We start from the raw sequence: 18,071 nt of genomic DNA, 5'->3' as shown, positions 1-18,071 counted from the left end.
ACTAATGTTCCTTGGTGTCCCACACATGTTGACTCCAAGAGCTGATAAATCCCACATGGAACACTTCTTTGGCACTCCCAGATTGCAGAGTTTCAGTGAGCTTGAATGGTACTTGAAAGGTACCTCAAAGTTCCCTTGGGCTGGGGGTGGGGAACCCCAGGCCTCTAGTGCCGGTGTCCTGCAGGTTTTCGATATCACACTGGGTCAACACACTTGAATCAAATGATTAGTTCATTACAAGGCCTCTTCAAGACATGATGAGGAGGTAATTTATCCATTTAAATTGCTGTGTTGGATCAAGGAGACATCTAAAACCTGTAGGACACCGGCCCTTGAGGCCTGGAATTCCCCACGCCTGCCTTAGGTTTTCAAAATCCCTGCTATGGTGTATAGTGAGAAGGTGTATGGTTCATTTTGACTTACAATGCACTGGTTCAGTTGTTGAACTTTTGTGGGGGGTTTATTTGGGGGGGGTTGTAGGTGTTGTAGTATAGAACCGTCATTAAAAGATGCAGTTCTGTGGTCTGTGCTCTCGCTCCAGGACCCAGCTGCCTCTTGTTGCCCCAAGTAAGCACCTGGGCTCATTCAACAATTATCTGAGACACTATAAAGGCTAGGTGAGGTCTACTTGAAGGGTTCATCAGGTTGTAGCTGGTTGTGTCTTCCAGGGTGTGAAACAGAGGCGAAGGAAAAGGAAAGCCTGGTGGTATGTTTTTGGTTGTTTGTGGGAGCAGTGTTGATTTGTCTTGCCAGATACTAGTGGGTAGTGTATGCCACTGAAGTGCATTTCAGGTGAATTTGAATTGTGGTTTTCTTTGTTTTTTATATATACACACATAGACGTATATATATATATATATATATATATATATATATATATATATATATATATATATGTGTGTATATATATGTATATATATATATAGAGAGAGAGAGAGAGGGGGCATATAAAAAACACCCATTTTGCCCCTGCGGGCGGTTTATCCTTCAAGCTTGGGTCCTCTACCAGAGGCCTGGGAGCTTGAGGGTCCTGCGCAGTATCTTAGCTGTTCCCAGGACTGCGCTTTTCTGGACAGAGATCTCCGATGTTGTTCCCGGGATCTGCTGGAGCCACTCGCCTAGCTTGGGAGTCACCGCACCTAGTGCTCCGATTACCACGGGGACCACCGTTACCTTCACCCTCCACATCCTCTCCAGTTCTTCTCTGAGCCCTTGGTATTTCTCCAGCTTCTCGTGTTCCTTCTTCCTGATATTGCTGTCATTTGGAACCGCTACATCGATCACTACGGCCGTCTTCTTCTGTTTGTCTACCACCACTATGTCCGGTTGGTTAGCCACCACCATTTTGTCCGTCTATATCTGGAAGTCCCACAGGATCTTAGCTCGGTCATTCTCCACCACCCTTGGGGGCATCTCCCATTTTGACCTCGGGACTTCCAGGTTATACTCGGCACAGATGTTCCTGTACACTATGCTGGCCACTTGGTTATGGCGCTCCATGTATGCCTTGCCTGCTAGCATCTTGCACCCTGCTGTTATGTGCTGGATTGTCTCAGGGGCATCTTTACACAGCCTGCACCTGGGGTCTTGCCTGGTGTGATAGACCCCAGCCTCTATGGATCTTGTACTCAGAGCTTGTTCTTGTGCTGCCATGATTAGTGCCTCTGTGCTGTCTTTCAGTCCAGCTTTGTCCAGCCACTGGTAGGATTTCTGGATATCAGCCACCTCCTCTATCTGCCGGTGGTACATACCGTGCAGGGGCCTGTCCTTCCATGATGGTTCCGCGTCTCCCTCCTCTTTCTTGGGTTTCTGCTGCCTGAGGTATTCACTGAGCACTCGGTCAGTTGGGGCCATCTTCCCAACGTATTCTTGGATGTTCGTTGTCTCATCCTGGACTGTGGTGCTGACACTCACCAGTCCCCGGCCTCCTTCCTTCCGCTTAGCGTACAGCCTCAGGGTGCTGGACTTGGGGTGAAACCCTCCATGCATGGTCAGGAGCTTTCTTGTCTTTATGTCAGTGGCTTCTATCTCCTCCTTTGGCCAGCCTATTACCCCAGCAGGGTACCTGATCACGGGCAGGGCGTAGGTGTTGATGGCCCGGATCTTGTTCTTACCGTTCAGCTGACTCCTCAGGACTTGCCTGACCCTCTGCAGGTACTTGGTGGTTGCAGCTTTCCTAGCGGCCTCTTCATGGTTCCCATTCGCGTGCGGGATCCCCAGGTACTTGTAACTGTCCTCTATGTCTGCAATGTTGCCTTCTGGTAGTTCGATCCCCTCAGTTCTGACTACCTTCCCTCTCTTTGTTACCATCCGACTACACTTCTCCAGTCCGAATGACATTCCAATGTCATTGCTGTATAGCCTGGTAGTGTGTATCAGTGAATCGATGTCTCGTTCACTCTTGGCATACAGCTTGATGTCATCCATGTACAGGAGGTGGCTGACAACCGCTCCGTTTCGTAGTCTGTATCCGTAGCCAGTCTTGTTAATGATCTCACTGAGGCCTATGCAGAACAGCAGTGGAGACAGAGCATCTCCTTGGTAGATCCCGCACTTGATGGTGACTTGTGCTATGGGCTTGGAGTTGGCCTCTAGTGTTGTACGCCACATCCCCATTGAGTTCCTGATGAAGGCTCTTAGGGTCCTGTTGATCTTGTACAATTCTAGGCATTCCAGTATCCAGCTGTGGGGCATTGAGTCATAGGCCTTCTTGTAATCAATCCAGGCTGTGCACAGGTTGGTCAGTCTGGTCTTGCAGTCTCGGCTGACTGTTCTGTCTACCAGTAGCTGGTGTTTTGCGCCTCTGGTATTCTTGCCAATCCCTTTCTGTGCCCCGCTCATGTATTGACCCATGTGCCTGTTCATCTTAGCCGATATGATGCCTGACAGGAGCTTCCATGTAGTACTGAGGCAGGTTATTGGTCGGTAGTTGGATGGGACCGGTCCCTTCTTGGGGTCCTTGGGGATCAGGACCGTCCGACCTTCGGTTAACCATTCCGGGTGTCTCTTGTTAACTAGCAGCTGGTTCATTTGTGCTGCCAGACGCTCGTGGAGTGCAGTCAGCTTCTTCAGCCAGTAGGCGTGAACCATGTCGGGCCCTGGTGCTGTCCAACTCTTCATACTGGAGACCCTTTCTTGGATGTCTGCCACTTTGGTGGTTACCGGACCCTGTTCAGGGAGGTCGCTATGGTCTGCCCTCAGATCCACTAGCCACTGAGCATTGCCATTATGGGTTGCGTCCTTCTCCCATATGCTCTTCCAGTATTGCTCCGTCCCCAGCCTTGGTGGTGCTGTTCTCTTATTGTTCCCTTGCCACTGAGAGTACACCTTTGCTGGTTCTGTGGAGAACAGCTGGTTTATTCTCCTGCCTTCTATCTCTCTGGTGTACCTCCTCAAGCGGCTGGCCAAGGCTGTGAGTCTTTGCTTGGCAGTTTACAAGGCCTCAGGTATGGACAGCTTGCTGTATTTCTTATGCACCTTCTTTGTCGCGCCTTTCTGCGAAAATCATACATGATTCCAAACATTTTTTACAAATAAATAACTGAAAAGTGGGGTGTGTAATTATTCAGCCCCCTGAGTCAATACTTTGTAGAACCACCTTTTGCTGCAATTACAGCTGCCAGTCTTTTAGGGTATGTCTCTACCAGCTTTGCACATCTAGAGACTGAAATCCTTGCCAATTCTTCTTTGCAAAACAGCTCCTGCTCAGTCAGATTAGATGGACAGCGTTTGTGAACAGCAGTTTTCAGATCTTGCCACAGATTCTCGATTGGATTTAGATCTGGACTTTGACTGGGCCATTCTAACACATGGATGTGTTTTGTTTTAAACCATTCCATTGTTGCCCTGGCTTTATGTTTAGGGTCGTTGTCCTGCTGGAAGGTGAACCTCCGCCCCAGTCTCAAGTCTTTTGCAGACTCCAAGAGGTTTTCTTCCAAGATTGCCCTCTATTTGGCTCCATCCATCTTCCCATCAGCTCTGACCAGCTTCCCTGTCCCTGCTGAAGAGAAGCACCCCCAGAGCATGATGCTGCCATCACCATAAATGACAGTGGGGATGGTGTGTTCAGAGTGATGTGCAGTGTTATTTTTCCGCCACACATAGCGTTTTGCATTTTGGCCAAACAGTTCCATTTTGGTCTCATCTGACCAGAGCACCTTCTTCCACATGTTTGCTGTGTCCCCCACATGGCTTGTGGCAAACTGCAAACGGGACTTCTTATGGTTTTCTGTTAACAATGGCTTTCTTCTTGCCACTCTTCCATAAAGGCCGGCTTTGTGCAGTGCACGACTAATAGTTGTCCTATGGACAGATTCCCCCACCTGAGCTGTAGATCTCTCCAGCTCGTCCAGAGTCACCATGGGCCTCTTGGCTGCATTTCTGATCAGCGCTCTCCTTGTTCGGCCTGTGAGTTTAGGTGGACGGCCTTGTCTTGGTAGGTTTACAGTTGTGCCATACTCCTTCCATTTCTGAATGATCGCTTCAACAGTGCTCCGTGGGCTGTTCAAGGCTTGGGAAATCTTTTTGTAGCCTAAGCCTGCTTTAAATTTCTCAATAACTTTATCCCTGACCTGTCTGGTGTGTTCTTTGGACTTCATGGTGTTGTTGCTCCCAATACTCTCTTAGACAACTTCTGAGGCCGTCACAGAGCAGCTGTATTTGTACTGACATTAGATTACACACAGGTGCACTCTATTTAGTCATTAGCACTCATCAGGCAATGTCTATGGGCAACTGACTGCACTCAGACCAAAGGGGGCTGAATAACTACGCACACCCAACTTTTCAGTTATTTATTTGTAAAAAATGTTTGGAATCATGTATGATTTTCCTTCTACTTCTCAAGTGTACACCACTTTGTATTGGTCTTTCACATGGAATTCCAATAAAATTGATTCATGTTTGTGGCTGTAATGTGACAAAATGTGGAGAAGTTCAAGGGGGCTGAATACTTTTGCAAGCCACTGTATGTGTATATATATGTATATATGTGTGTGTATATACCCTTTAAATTTTCTTCCAGGTTTTTCAGTGTGAAAGTGAATGGAGGCCTGTGTTGCAGTTGGTGGCACGCTCATTGAAGAGGTCAGAGTGAACTCAGGATGCGACTCTGGTAAAATCCACACTGTGCCCTGTAAAAGGCCAACTAATCCTACCTGTAATCACTACTATCCCCTCAACAACACTACCACCATACATTTAAAAAACAAACAAACAACCAAACAAAAAAAAGCCCCACACAAAAACAACCTCTTGTTTGTTTGCTGAACAAACTCCTCATGGTGTCATTCAGAAATCTGGGCAGCTGAGCATCATGTGTCTGCTGTGAGTCCTGCTAATGTTTCATGCTGTGTGTGATTGTCTTTAATGAAATGCAGGAATTCATACCTCTATAGGCTTTATCCTTTCTATATGCTTTTTATTGCATTTTTACTTTTATACAGAAATGGTTAGTTTGTGCTTCTGATTTATTGTTTAGCAGGTTTGCAATTTAACAAAACGCCCTGTCCTGCAGTTTTAGCTAGCAGAATCATGGTCTGAATGCTTTGCTGTACCACACATTTGCTTTGCCAAGAGGTGTGTTAATGACTCCTTATAGGCTCCACTTGTTAGTCATTTTATTACGTTTATTTTAGTGTTATTCTATTGTTCACATTAGCATATGTGGTTGTACAATACCGGAGTTGACAGAAGACAAAACTATCCAACTTTCGCATCTGTAATAAAGCGCACTGAAAAACAATGAGACACATGATGACAAAAATTGGTGTGTGCAAGGAGAGCGAAAGTGTCTGAGTGTTTGTCACAAAACATACATGATAATGAGTTTGGAATGTCCAATCTTTCCACAAGAAAGCTCTAGGAAACCCGGCACATCCATGTACTGAAGACCTGAGGTCCCGCCTCTCAATGCCAACCAAATACTTACCAGAAGGATGCTAGATACAAACCAGGGACCTGTGATTTTTTTATTTATTTATTTTCCCCCCCACAAAACAACATTAAAGCCAACTACAGGGTGGGCCATTTATATGGATACACCGTAATAACATGGGAACGGTTGGTGATATTAAAGTCCTGTTTGTGGCACATTAGTATATGTGAGGGGGCAAACTCCTCAAGATGGGTGGTGACCATGGTGGCCATCTAGAAGTCGGCCATCTTGGATACAACTTTTGTTTTTTTTCAATAGGAAGAAGGCCATGTGACACATCAAACTTATTGGTAATGTCACAAGAAAAACAATGGTGTGCTTGGTTTCAACGTAACTTTATTCTTTCATGAGTTATTTACAAGTTTCTGACCACTTATAAAATGTGTTCAGTGTGCTGCCCACCCTGTAGTTTAAAGAAATAGCAGGAAGTCACGTGCCTAATATAATGGCAGTACAATCCAATCATTTTTAAGATACTTCATCAGCCCAAAGAGAATTCACAGAATGAATAACATTCATGACAGTATCTTATTTGTCTGATAATTTCACTGTTCTACACATACAAAGGTTAATTTATATCCCTGACTCTGTCTGTGAAGATGGATTTAAGAAATAACTGCTTTTCAGTTTTAAAATGACCTCATGTGGTTGGTTGCGGCTAATAGCTAACCTAAACTAATGGAAGTCTAACTGGTGACACAAGAGAACTCTGAGAGAAATAACAGTAAAACTAAATAGCAGTTTGCTGCTAGCCAAACAACCTACAGCTACTTATTGCTAAAGACTGTGAAAGTGGAGAGTATGGCTACTGTTGCAGCCCAATAAGTGATGCCCTCAAACTGATCTTCTGTTTTAGTGTTGTTATTTTCCTTTGAGTTATTGATTCAGTCTCTAGTTGGCTAACATAAACTAATGTAAGGCTATAACCTGCAACCAACCCGGTGACGTAACGTTTGGGACTGCCACAGCAGTTTTTTGGCCTCCACTTACCCTATCATCTTGTATATCAAACCAATCTACATGCCCTCTTCTACTGCATCTATTAACTTCCTCTTTGATTTTCTTCTTTTCCTCTTGGCAGCTTAGTCTGCAACATCCATCTCCCAATATACCACTATCTGTCCTCTGCATCTCTTTCATTCATCTCCAAATCCTCTAAACCTGAGCCGTGCCTCTTATTCATTTCTAATCCTGTCCATCCCAGGAAAAAGGAGTCTTCAAAGACTCTACCTGTTGCAGATTGAAACGTTTCAATCTGCAACTGTATTTCCTTTCTAGGTGGCAAACACCATCACCAGTTTAGAAATCATGATAAAAACCTGTACACATTATCAGACAATGACAGGTTGTCTTTGGTCTGCAAAAATGTTTAGCTGGGTGAATGCCTGGGCCACGCTTTCCCAGCAGGTCACTGCATCATAATGACGCAATCGCTTGTTATTTGCCCCACCTGTATTCACTTTACCTGCCTGTTTTAATGTTTTGGTTGATTGATGTGAAGCTAAACAGGGTTAATGAGGTTTTAAGAGAATGCAATGCCCGAATGTGCAGTTTCTAAGAACTAGTAGTGATAATGAAACCTGAAAGCAAAAAGGAAAAACATTGTACAGTATTGTCCCCGTTATCAGCTGTTCTAACCATGCCTCTTATTGCACCTGAGTTCTTTGAGTCATGAGATAATTAGGGGTTGACACAGTCACTTGTGATAACAATGATGCTGAGAAGGGCAAATTGGGAGATGGTACTTGGTTTCACAGTCCAGCATCAGTGGGCGTCGCAGAATTGTTGATAGGAGGTTACATAAGGACCTGGTCATCCGTTGACACTAAGACTAACTTAGTGTCGAGGATCTAGACAGGAGTCACTAGTCTCTCTCTGTCTCTTGTTCAAAGATTCAGTCAGAGAATTTGGGACCCAAGGTCAGCACAGCAGCCATGGCAGGTGAGTCTCAATCTGGAGTATAGAGCTCTGTGACTGTGATTTCTTTCTTTCTTTCTTTTTTTTTATAAATTTCCAGACACACACAGATTATTCTTTTTTCCGTATTCGGTTTCTACTTTGTTTCCACAAGTATATATGTTATATGGGACTTATGTTAACTTCTTTCTACAGTTGAAAAGATAAAGAAGCCCAAGAAAAGAAGTGTAAGTTCAAGTTGCACCGCAGTTAATCCTTTTGTACTAACAATACACAGTGCTTTGATATTGTTGCGATATCCGTGAGGATTAAACGCTGCAGACCTTCTCCTTTCCCCTCTAACAGACCACAATCTTCGGCTACCCACTGAGCATCTTTTTCATCGTAGTTAATGAGTTCTGTGAGCGGTTTTCCTATTATGGGATGCGAGGTGAGTGGCTTCATTGGGTTCTGATCTTATTTTTCTTCACCTGAAAGTTGATTTAATCAAGTATTTACTGTATGCTGTTTAAGGATGTTTTTATGCTACTGTGCATGTATAACTTTCCACTAGATTTTTGACACTTTATTTTTTTAACTTGACACACAGAATGAATTTAAATAGAATAAGCTTCACCTCAATCAACTTTTTCCTTTGTGCTTTCTCCCCCCGCCTTCCTCTCTTCTTGCTGTCTGCAGCCGTGCTGGTGTTGTACTTTAAGTACTTCCTTAAGTGGGATGAAGACTTTGCCACAACCATCTACCACACATTTGTGGCTCTTTGCTACCTAACACCCATCCTGGGAGCTATTGTGGCAGACTCATGGCTTGGGAAGTTCAAGTGAGCTTCTCAATGAAATCAAATCAATACATGAAAAGACACCAACCTATACTTTGCTTTGTATTCAGTTTCAGTATTTGCATGAAGACTCAGTTTAAATGGTTAAAGTGTTTAACCTTGGAGTTATCTGTACATGCTGTACATCTGCTCAGTGCCTTACACATCCCTTCTCCTCTTTCCTCTGCTTAGGACGATTGTCTACCTGTCCATTGTTTATGCAGTGGGACAGGTCGTCATGGCTGTAAGTGCTATCCAGGACATCACAGATGCTAACAAGGATGGCACCCCTGACAACATGACCTTACACGTGTGAGCTAAACACACCCAGAAATGTCTGGCATAATAGAAATGCACTGGATCCACACTGTCAGACAAATGAACATCTGTCTGTACTTTGTTTTGCCCCCAGAGCTTTGTCCATGGTGGGTCTCCTCCTTATTGCCTTGGGAACAGGAGGCATCAAACCCTGTGTGGCTGCTTTTGGAGGGGACCAGTTTGAAGATCATCAGGTCAGACGGTGCTCAAACATACGTTTTACTGCAGAGAGTGGAACTTGCCAGTAACACCCCTTTTCAAAGAGTCCAAGAGTTTTTAAATACAGTGAAAAAGAAGAATCTTCTAATAGCAAAAATTGCAATACTTTTACATGTTCGTTACAGACTGTATATAAAAGATGGACATAGCCACCTTGACGTGAATCTCAGTCTCGAAATCTGTGACCATATGTTATTATAAAACAACATGACAACCAAAAACGCATACAAATTCATGCAGCAACAAAGAGATGTACTTTTACATGTAATTATACATGGCAACATACACTACCTGTCCTTTGCACACAGCAGTTAAAGCCCTCCCTAAGTTATCAGCTGTACTCGGTCAGCACTTTGTTTATCTGTGTTTTTTCATTCCTGCTAGCTTTTTATTAACTACTTGATCGCAAGCACAAGTGCCCCAGTAATTTTATTGCACTTTTCAAGGCCGGGGACAAAGATTAATCCATAATGTTAATGACAAGGCTAAATTATCTAAGGAAATAAGTGTACAATATAATGCTGTGTCCCACAGGAGAAACAGAGAAGCACCTTTTTCTCCATCTTCTATCTGTCCATTAATGCTGGAAGTCTCATCTCCACTCTGATTACTCCCATTCTCAGAGGTAGAGCCACAACACTCAAACTGATCACAGAAATAAAATATACCGCTGGGTCACAAACTGATTTTTGTGTCCTTACATTTTCAGCTCAGACATGTGGTATTCACATCCAGCAAGAGTGCTATCCGCTGGCCTTCGGTGTCCCTGCTGCGCTCATGGTGGTAGCTCTGAGTAAGGATTTTATTATAAAAAGCTCTTGTTTGCTGTAATAAGCAGATTAATGCTTCTTTTTGATGATGTATCCTTCATTAAGTGTTGACAAATTGTAGCTAAGTAGTGAGTGCTTGTTACAGAAATTCTAACCAAGCCGCTAAAAAACCCAGTAGTTACCTTAAACTGTGTTCTAAGAAAGTTGCACCATAAACAGTTAACTGGTGAAACAATATTGTCATTTATAATTTCCTGTTGCTTTTGTAACACATGTATGTGTCGTGTGTGTGTTTGCAGTTGTGTTCATTGTTGGAAGTCCCATGTACATTAGGAACCCCCCGCAGGGCAACATCATTGTGAAAGTTTGCAAGTGCATCGGGGTAGGTGGTTCCAGTGTCTTTCTAGCTTAAAAGTGAATCCCATTTGAATCTCCTGCTGTACAGTTACAGTCATTATTCTGCAATTGTCTTTCTGCTGTTTGTAGTTTGCCGTCAAAAACCGCTTCAGGCATCGTTCTTCTCAGTATCCCAAGAGAGAACACTGGATGGACTGGGCTGAGGAGAAATATGATGTAAGTGGAACACAGGCACATGCAAATACAAACAGCACGGCCATAAATTTCTTATCATTTTCTTATTTTTGGTGTAGAAACTCCTGATTGCTCAGGTGAAGATGGCATTGAAGGTGCTGTTCCTCTACATCCCTCTGCCTATGTTCTGGGCTCTCTTTGACCAGCAGGTATGTGTGCACGTGTGAGACTATGAATACCTAGCACCTGAATCCAGTGTTAGGAACATCCTGTCTTGAGTGAATGAGTTACTTTTACCTTATAATATAGGTAAATCCCACATTTACCGTATTTTCCGCACTATAAGGCGCACTTAAAATCCTTTAATTTTCTCAAAAATCGACAGTGCACCTTATAATCCGGTGCGCCTTATGTATGAATTCTGGTTGTGCTTACTGACCTCGAACCATTTTATGTGGTACACGGCGCTCAAAAATGTGTAATTTTTATTTATTTTTTGGTAAGCTACGAAGCCGCACCGCTTGATGGATTGTTGGAACATTACGGCTGCCATAGTCAGGAGCCTCGTGGAGTAATCTGGGTCCAAAACCCGGTCCGCTTCAGGTCCAAAAGTCAAACCAACGCTGCGGCATCACTGAGAGTTAAAAACTGTCTAAATTCTTTCATCTTTAATAAAATGATCAGTGTTGCTGCTTTAACAAGTATAACAATTAAGTTTAACATCCAGACATCCATGAAAACAGAATTTATTAATTTTAACGGAGTTAGCTCGCTAATTTCCACCTAAACATGATATAGCATGTTCTGACTGAGAGACTTCTGAGAAAATTAAAATGTACAGCTCTGCTATCACTTCCAACATAAATGAAGACAGAAAACTAAACAACAGTGACGTTTGTAGGGTTACTGAAGTTGGGCTAGCTGGAATATAATGATGTACTACGTGATCGCTAGCGACACAGCTATGTTAGCATCACATAAACACAGTGAAGCTGAGTAAAGTTTGACTTATCTGACTGTTTTGTTTCACTTAATGCACCTTATAATCCTGTGCGCCTTATGGTCTGAAAAATACGGTATATGGCCTTGAGATGGCTGTAAAACTGAAATGAAGGATTGAAGCAGAATCCAGTGACAGAAAAAAAAGACAACTGTGTTTGTTTCACAGGGTTCAAGATGGACCTTCCAGGCAACCACAATGAACGGCAACTTTGCAAGTGTTATGTTTTAATGTTTTGATGCAAAAACCCAGTTAAATACAGGGAGTGCAGAATTATTAGGCAAGTTGTATTTTTGAGGAATAATTTTATTATTGAACAACAACCATGTTCTCAATGAACCCAAAAAACACATTAATATCAAAGCTGAATGTTTTTGGAAGTAGTTTTTAGTTTTAGCTATTTAAGGGGGATATCTGTGTGTGCAGGTGACTATTACTGTGCATAATTATTAGGCAACTTAACAAAAAACAAATATACCCATTTCAGTTATTTATTTTTGCCAGTGAAACCAATATAACATCTCCACATTCACAAATATACATTTCTGACATTCAAAAACAAATCAGCAACCAATATAGCCACCTTTCTTTGCAAGGACACTCAAAAGCCTGCCATCCATGGATTCTGTCAGTGTTTTGATCTGTTCACCATCAACATTGCGTGCAGCAGCAACCACAGCCTCCCAGACACTGTTCAGAGAGGTGTACTGTTTTCCCTCCTTGTAAATCTCACATTTGATGATAGACCACAGGTTCTCAATGGGGTTCAGATCAGGTGAACAAGGAGGCCATGTCATTAGTTTTTCTTCTTTTATACCCTTTCTTGCCAGCCACGCTGTGGAGTACTTGGACGCGTGTGATGGAGCATTGTCCTGCATGAAAATCATGTTTTTCTTGAAGGATGCAGACTTCTTCCTGTACCACTGCTTGAAGAAGGTGTCTTCCAGAAACTGGCAGTAGGACTGGGAGTTGAACTTGACTCCATCCTCAACCCGAAAAGGCCCCACAAGCTCATCTTTGATGATACCAGCCCAAACCAGTACTCCACCTCCACCTTGCTGGCGTCTGAGTCGGACTGGAGCTCTCTGCCCTTTACCAATCCAGCCACGAGCCCATCCATCTGGCCCATCAAGACTCACTCTCGTTTCATCAGTCCATAAAACCTTAGAAAAATCAGTCTTGAGATATTTCTTGGCCCAGTCTTGACGTTTCAGCTTGTGTGTCTTGTTCAGTGGTGGTCATCTTTCAGCCTTTCTTACCTTGGCCATGTCTCTGAGTATTGCACACCTTGTGCTTTTGGGCACTCCAGTGATGTTGCAGCTCTGAAATATGGCCAAACTGGTGGCAAGTGGCATCTTAGCAGCTGCACGCTTGACTTTTCTCAGTTCATGGGCAGTTATTTTGTGCCTTGGTTTTTCCACACGCTTCTTGCGACCCTGTTGACTATTTTGAATGAAACGCTTGATTGTTCGATGATCACGCTTCAGAAGCTTTGCAATTTTAAGACTGCTGCATCCCTCTGCAAGATATCTCACTATTTTTGACTTTTCTGAGCCTGTCAAGTCCTTCTTTTGACCCATTTTGCCAAAGGAAAGGAAGTTGCCTAATAATTATGCACACCTGATATAGGGTGTTGATGTCATTAGACCACACCCCTTCTCATTACAGAGATGCACATCACCTAATATGCTTAATTGGTAGTGGGCTTTCGAGCCTATACAGCTTGGAGTAAGACAACATGCATGAAGAGGATGATGTGGACAAAATACTCATTTGCCTAATAATTCTGCACTCCCTGTACAGGTATAACACCTTGTGAGCTCAAACCACAGAAATGAATGATATTAATGAGACCCTGTTTCTCTTCTTTTCCCAATAGGGAGCTATTACAATCCAGCCTGATCAGATGCAGGTGAGATACTGGGCTTTATTACATCTGACTTTGACCTGATTAAATGAACCATTTTTCACACATGAAGAGCCGATAGCATTGGGAGAGTCTGGGATTTTCAACAAATCCCTGTCAGAATCAGCCAGTGGTTTAGATGATGGTGTTGGTTTAGCATAATGTCCTGAATGCATGATTGTGATATAAAGCGATGCACGAAACCACACTGCATATGTGAACACGGCTTAAGCGTCACTCTCTTCCCATCAGACTGTCAACCCTATCTTGATCCTGATTCTGGTGCCAATCATGGACACTTTGATCTACCCTCTGATTTCCAAGTGCTTTAACTTCACGTGAGTGTGTTGTTCCGTATTCATTTTGTTTAATCGATACTATTTTACATTCAAGAATGAAAACAAAATTTATACTTGCTATCCATTAGTCATCTTATAATTTATATTAATGTATGTTGTTATACTGTGTAAGAAAATATAGTTATTTGATGAATTAGCAGAATTTATTTATTTCTTTACAGTAACCTTTTAAATAATTGGTTCACATGGCAACTAACTAATGGTTGCATCGTAGCTAGTCATCTTTATTTAATTATAATTTAATTCTTTTAGTAATAAAAGAAAACAAAGCAAACAAAAACAACTAATGTTTAATTAGTTACATAAAGTCTGTAGAAGATTACATAACTGTAAAAAAATCACATCACCAAATTATAAAATGTGTTCAAACTGTAGAAATCTTTAAATAAGCAATACTTCAAAAGTCTTCAAAAAGACAAATAGAATAAGATAAATGCCTCCTATGAAATAACTTCCTGTAAACACTGTTCCATGTGGCTGAATACAGGATAGTTATATAAAGATGATTTCAAATTTGTGTGTGTTCTGCAGTCCTTTAAGGAGGATAACAGTGGGGATGTTCCTAGCTGCTCTCGCGTTTGTGGCTGCTGCCCTACTCCAGATACAGATTGATGTGAGTGTAACACACAAAAAACCCCAAAACACACTTTTGGCAATCTATTAAACATGCATCGTATGAAGCAAAATTCCATTGCTCTTTTAGAAAACCCTGCCTGACTTCCCATCAAGTACTGAAGGCCAAGTGAAGTTCATCAACATGGTTAACAGGGATCTACAGATTCAAGCTGATAACCAAACGATTTCCTTGAAAGCTTTTGGGGTATACTAGCCAACACAAGAAACTATTCCCAGACACTGTGGTCAGATGCAAGTTTGAAAAATTTTCTGATATTGGCAGATGTTTTCTCCTACAGGCTAATGAGGATTATCTGACCTTTAATAACCAGTTTACACTGGTTCTGGAGCCTGGGCAACAATATAATGTCAAGTTGGATAATGGCACACGGAATACCATGGCTATCATTCAGGGATCCAAGCTTGGGTTTGAAAAGGTAAAAACACTGAAGCCAAGCTGGGAAAAAATTACTGTAAAATTCTTAATATTGGGAGCATGAACTTTGCCTTTTTTTCTCTCCAATCTCCTTGGTATAATTCCTAAAGATTTTTCAGATTAAGAGTCTTGCAGCCTTTTCTTAACATGTAGACTTTCGATGTAAAAGCATGGGGAACTGAAGCATTTTGTTGATGGAAGAATAACATATTTGTAAAAACTTACATGTACATGTACATTGAGCCAGCTGAGATGAAAATGATACTGGGTACAGTGATGCTAAAATATTTTTCTTTCTCCAGTTCGACGACATGACCTCAAAGCCAGAAAAGGGTGAAAATGCCTTAAGGCAAGTGTTTTTTTTTTTGTTTTTTTTTTTTTTTAGTTACTCATACATTTTACATTACTGCCGGAGGTTTCTTCCTGTTAAAACAGTTTTCCTTCCCACTGTCGCCAAAGTGCTTGCTCATAGATGATTTGTGGGATTTTCTCTGTATGTATTATTGTAGGGTCTACCTTACAATATAAAGCACCTTGAGCAGATTGTAGTTGTGATTTGGCACTGTATAAATAAAACTGAATTGACAGGCCTCACAGTTATCGTGTATGATGAGTTGGACATCGGTATTAAATTCTTTTGTTTATAATTTGATCTTTTCTGTTTTTGAACTGTCCTTCTGTAGAGTTTTGAATGGTTTTGGCTCAGTTTTGAATGTAACTGTGCGTGACAAGGTGTTCAACTTTACCAGCAACATGTCAGAGTATCTCAGTGTTTCACATGGAAAGTAAGACTGATTTCTCATTCATATGCAAGTTCTATATGGTTATACTATACTATACTGTTCTGACTGGTGGGTTTTCTTTATATGGCAGAGCTGAGTTCATGATCAAGGATGACAGAGGAAGTAGCTGCATCTACACTCAAGAGCTGGGCTTTGGCAGCTCTTATACTTTGATCATCCCATCCACTTTCACGTTTGGAGAAATGGTAACATGTAAATCCACCCTGAGTCACATCATGGTTTCAGTGTTTGTTGGAAGCAGCTAAGACATGCATACCTCTCTGTATGCTCCAGTGCTCAGAGAACATCAAGGCAGTGATGGACATGGAGCCTAACACTGTGCACATGGCCTGGCAGATCATTCAGTATTTCCTCATGACTTCAGGAGAGGTCGTCTTCTCTGTGACAGGCCTAGAGTTCTCCTACTCACAGGTAGAGGGTGCTCTCCTTAACTTTTCTCACTTGATAATAAGGTCTGTGCCAGCTGCCTAGAGAATGCAACCTGAGGACTGATGATGTCATTCTTGATCTTACTTATAATTTGGGATACCGCTTTTTGCTATCCAGGCACCCAGCAACATGAAGTCTGTGCTGCAGGCTGGCTGGCTGTTAACCGTTGCCGTAGGTAACATCATTGTGCTTATTGTTGCTGAGGCTGCAACGCTGAAAGATCAGGTGAGTGGATTAATATGCATACTGTGCTCACTGACTTTGGGCAAGTTTATTTTAAGTGATATAAATGTCTGAAAGTTGCTGTACTTGCATTTCATGGACAAGAACAACACAGGTTGAGTTCAATAAGGTACACCAGAAGTGCAGTGAAGAATTTCAGAACAACCTATGACTGGCGATGCAGTCTCTCTCACCCTTTATACCAAGCTCCAAATGAACACTTTTTTGTGTTTCTCTTCACCAGTGGGCCGAGTACATTCTCTTCGCTTCCTTGCTGGTGTTGGTGTGTATCATCTTTGCCATCATGGCCTATTTTTACACCTACACTGACCCAACCAAGATAGAGGCCCAGTTTGGTGAAATGGAGCCTGAAGAGAAGGAGAAGAGGAAAAGCTTTGACATGCCCAGGAAAGGCTCAGCTGAGAGCCACAAAGAGGACAGGAGGAGTTCTGATTCCAGCTCTGATGACGAGTGCACCAAACAGACAAAGATCTAAAGCAACTCCCTCGCTATGGCTTTTCCCTCTCTTCTGCTGGATTTTGTCTTTCATGTGCCTGTTCCATTTTGGTCATTTTGTCAGAGAAATCAGCTCACAGTTGGACATGTAGCAGCTAGAGTGACCCGAGTGAAATGGTACTGAATAGCACAGAAGCTGATTATCCGCATATCAGCTCATATAATTAAAATCCATTCATAGGTTTGTCATCTATAGATTAACTGTTGTAAATCTGACATTTCTTTTGCACTGAGCTTTATCTTCAACTAATTTTGTCTTTCATGTTTTTACACATGCATAATTACAAAGAAATCATCCCAATATTTGTATTTATTTCCAAGTGCAGTGATGTATGTATTGTAATATACTGTTGGTATTTTATATATAAATGGTATTAACAGGAGATAATCTGACACCACACCCAGCTTCCTCAGTAAGAAATGTTCCTTATTCAAAGTCTGAATAAATTTTGGGCTTGAAGAACACTGTCAAGTTATGGCTATTCAATGCTCCAATGCTCTGCCAGCAGTGGTTTCTTCCACATATGCAATGACATCATTTAAAATCAGTGTTTATGTGCTTACAATTCTGTAATTGAATATGCCTTCAAATACAAATTATTGCAGCAAGTTTGATGACTGGGTGGATTTCTTGTCTTTCAATGCAAGAACGTAGTGTTCACCATTCCTGCCCAAAGGGCCTACCACAAAAAAACCCCAAAACATACAGGTTATTGTGATTACAATAAATCATACTAATGAACTATATATTACAAATGGTTTATATCATATCTGGGTAATTACTTGGTGCTAATTATTTAGCTTTAAAAAGAGGCCTCACTGACTGTTGTAAATATAGCTCAGTTTGTCATTTCTCTGGTCTCACTGACATTTAATGCTTAAGATAAAGTAACTCTGAAAATACCATTTTTAATCTCGTTAGAATGGTGTTAATCCACTTTTGTCCATTGCTTTAGAACAGCAGTGCAGCGCTGACATTAAACTATGGAAAAATTCAGCATTTCACATGTAAATAAAATACTGCCTCAGCCTCCTAGTAGATGTACTTACCAGATCTGGTGATCAAGAACAAAACTATTCTTGCATTATCAGGTTTACTGCAGTTTTAATTCTCTTTCACTGTAGCTGTCGACCAATGTGCTCCAGTCACTGTGACTATTGAGGGAGTTACTATCCTAAACTGCCAGAAGCTCCCCTTCTGTGTTCTGGGAATTTTGAATAAGAACAGGACTTTTTCTTTCCTACCTAAAAACAAACAACAAGCAAATACATACTTTA

The 18,071-nt window shown here is 41.9% G+C and overlaps 1 protein-coding gene across 1 annotated transcript; it reads left to right on the top strand.

Annotated features, from left to right (window-relative positions):
- Positions 1 to 7,472: 7,472 nt before the first annotated feature.
- slc15a1b (solute carrier family 15 member 1b) lies at positions 7,473 to 17,406 on the top strand. Its single transcript, XM_019351876.2, has 23 exons — positions 7,473 to 7,876; positions 8,048 to 8,079; positions 8,198 to 8,282; positions 8,531 to 8,672; positions 8,862 to 8,981; positions 9,082 to 9,181; positions 9,741 to 9,831; positions 9,916 to 9,999; positions 10,276 to 10,358; positions 10,463 to 10,549; positions 10,627 to 10,716; positions 11,676 to 11,720; positions 13,387 to 13,419; positions 13,666 to 13,751; positions 14,304 to 14,385; positions 14,476 to 14,592; positions 14,687 to 14,824; positions 15,126 to 15,172; positions 15,507 to 15,608; positions 15,697 to 15,811; positions 15,900 to 16,037; positions 16,173 to 16,280; positions 16,522 to 17,406. The coding sequence occupies exons 1-23, from the start codon at positions 7,870 to 7,872 to the stop codon at positions 16,771 to 16,773; spliced, it is 2,184 nt and encodes a 727-aa protein (XP_019207421.1). The 5' UTR covers positions 7,473 to 7,869; the 3' UTR covers positions 16,774 to 17,406.
- The last annotated feature ends 665 nt before the right edge of the window (positions 17,407 to 18,071 follow it).

Source organism: Oreochromis niloticus, linkage group LG23 (assembly GCF_001858045.2).
Source record: "Oreochromis niloticus isolate F11D_XX linkage group LG23, O_niloticus_UMD_NMBU, whole genome shotgun sequence".
Lineage (NCBI taxonomy): Eukaryota > Metazoa > Chordata > Actinopteri > Cichliformes > Cichlidae > Oreochromis > Oreochromis niloticus.
This window is presented reverse-complemented; position numbering and strand designations above follow the sequence as displayed.

Excerpts from the sequence above, each read along its gene's own strand:
- slc15a1b (XM_019351876.2), top strand. Across the intron at positions 14,825-15,125 it reads CCAAGCTTGGGTTTGAAAAG|TTCGACGACATGACCTCAAA; the intron begins GTAAAAACACTG and ends TTCTTTCTCCAG. Across the intron at positions 16,038-16,172 it reads TAGAGTTCTCCTACTCACAG|GCACCCAGCAACATGAAGTC; the intron begins GTAGAGGGTGCT and ends TTTGCTATCCAG.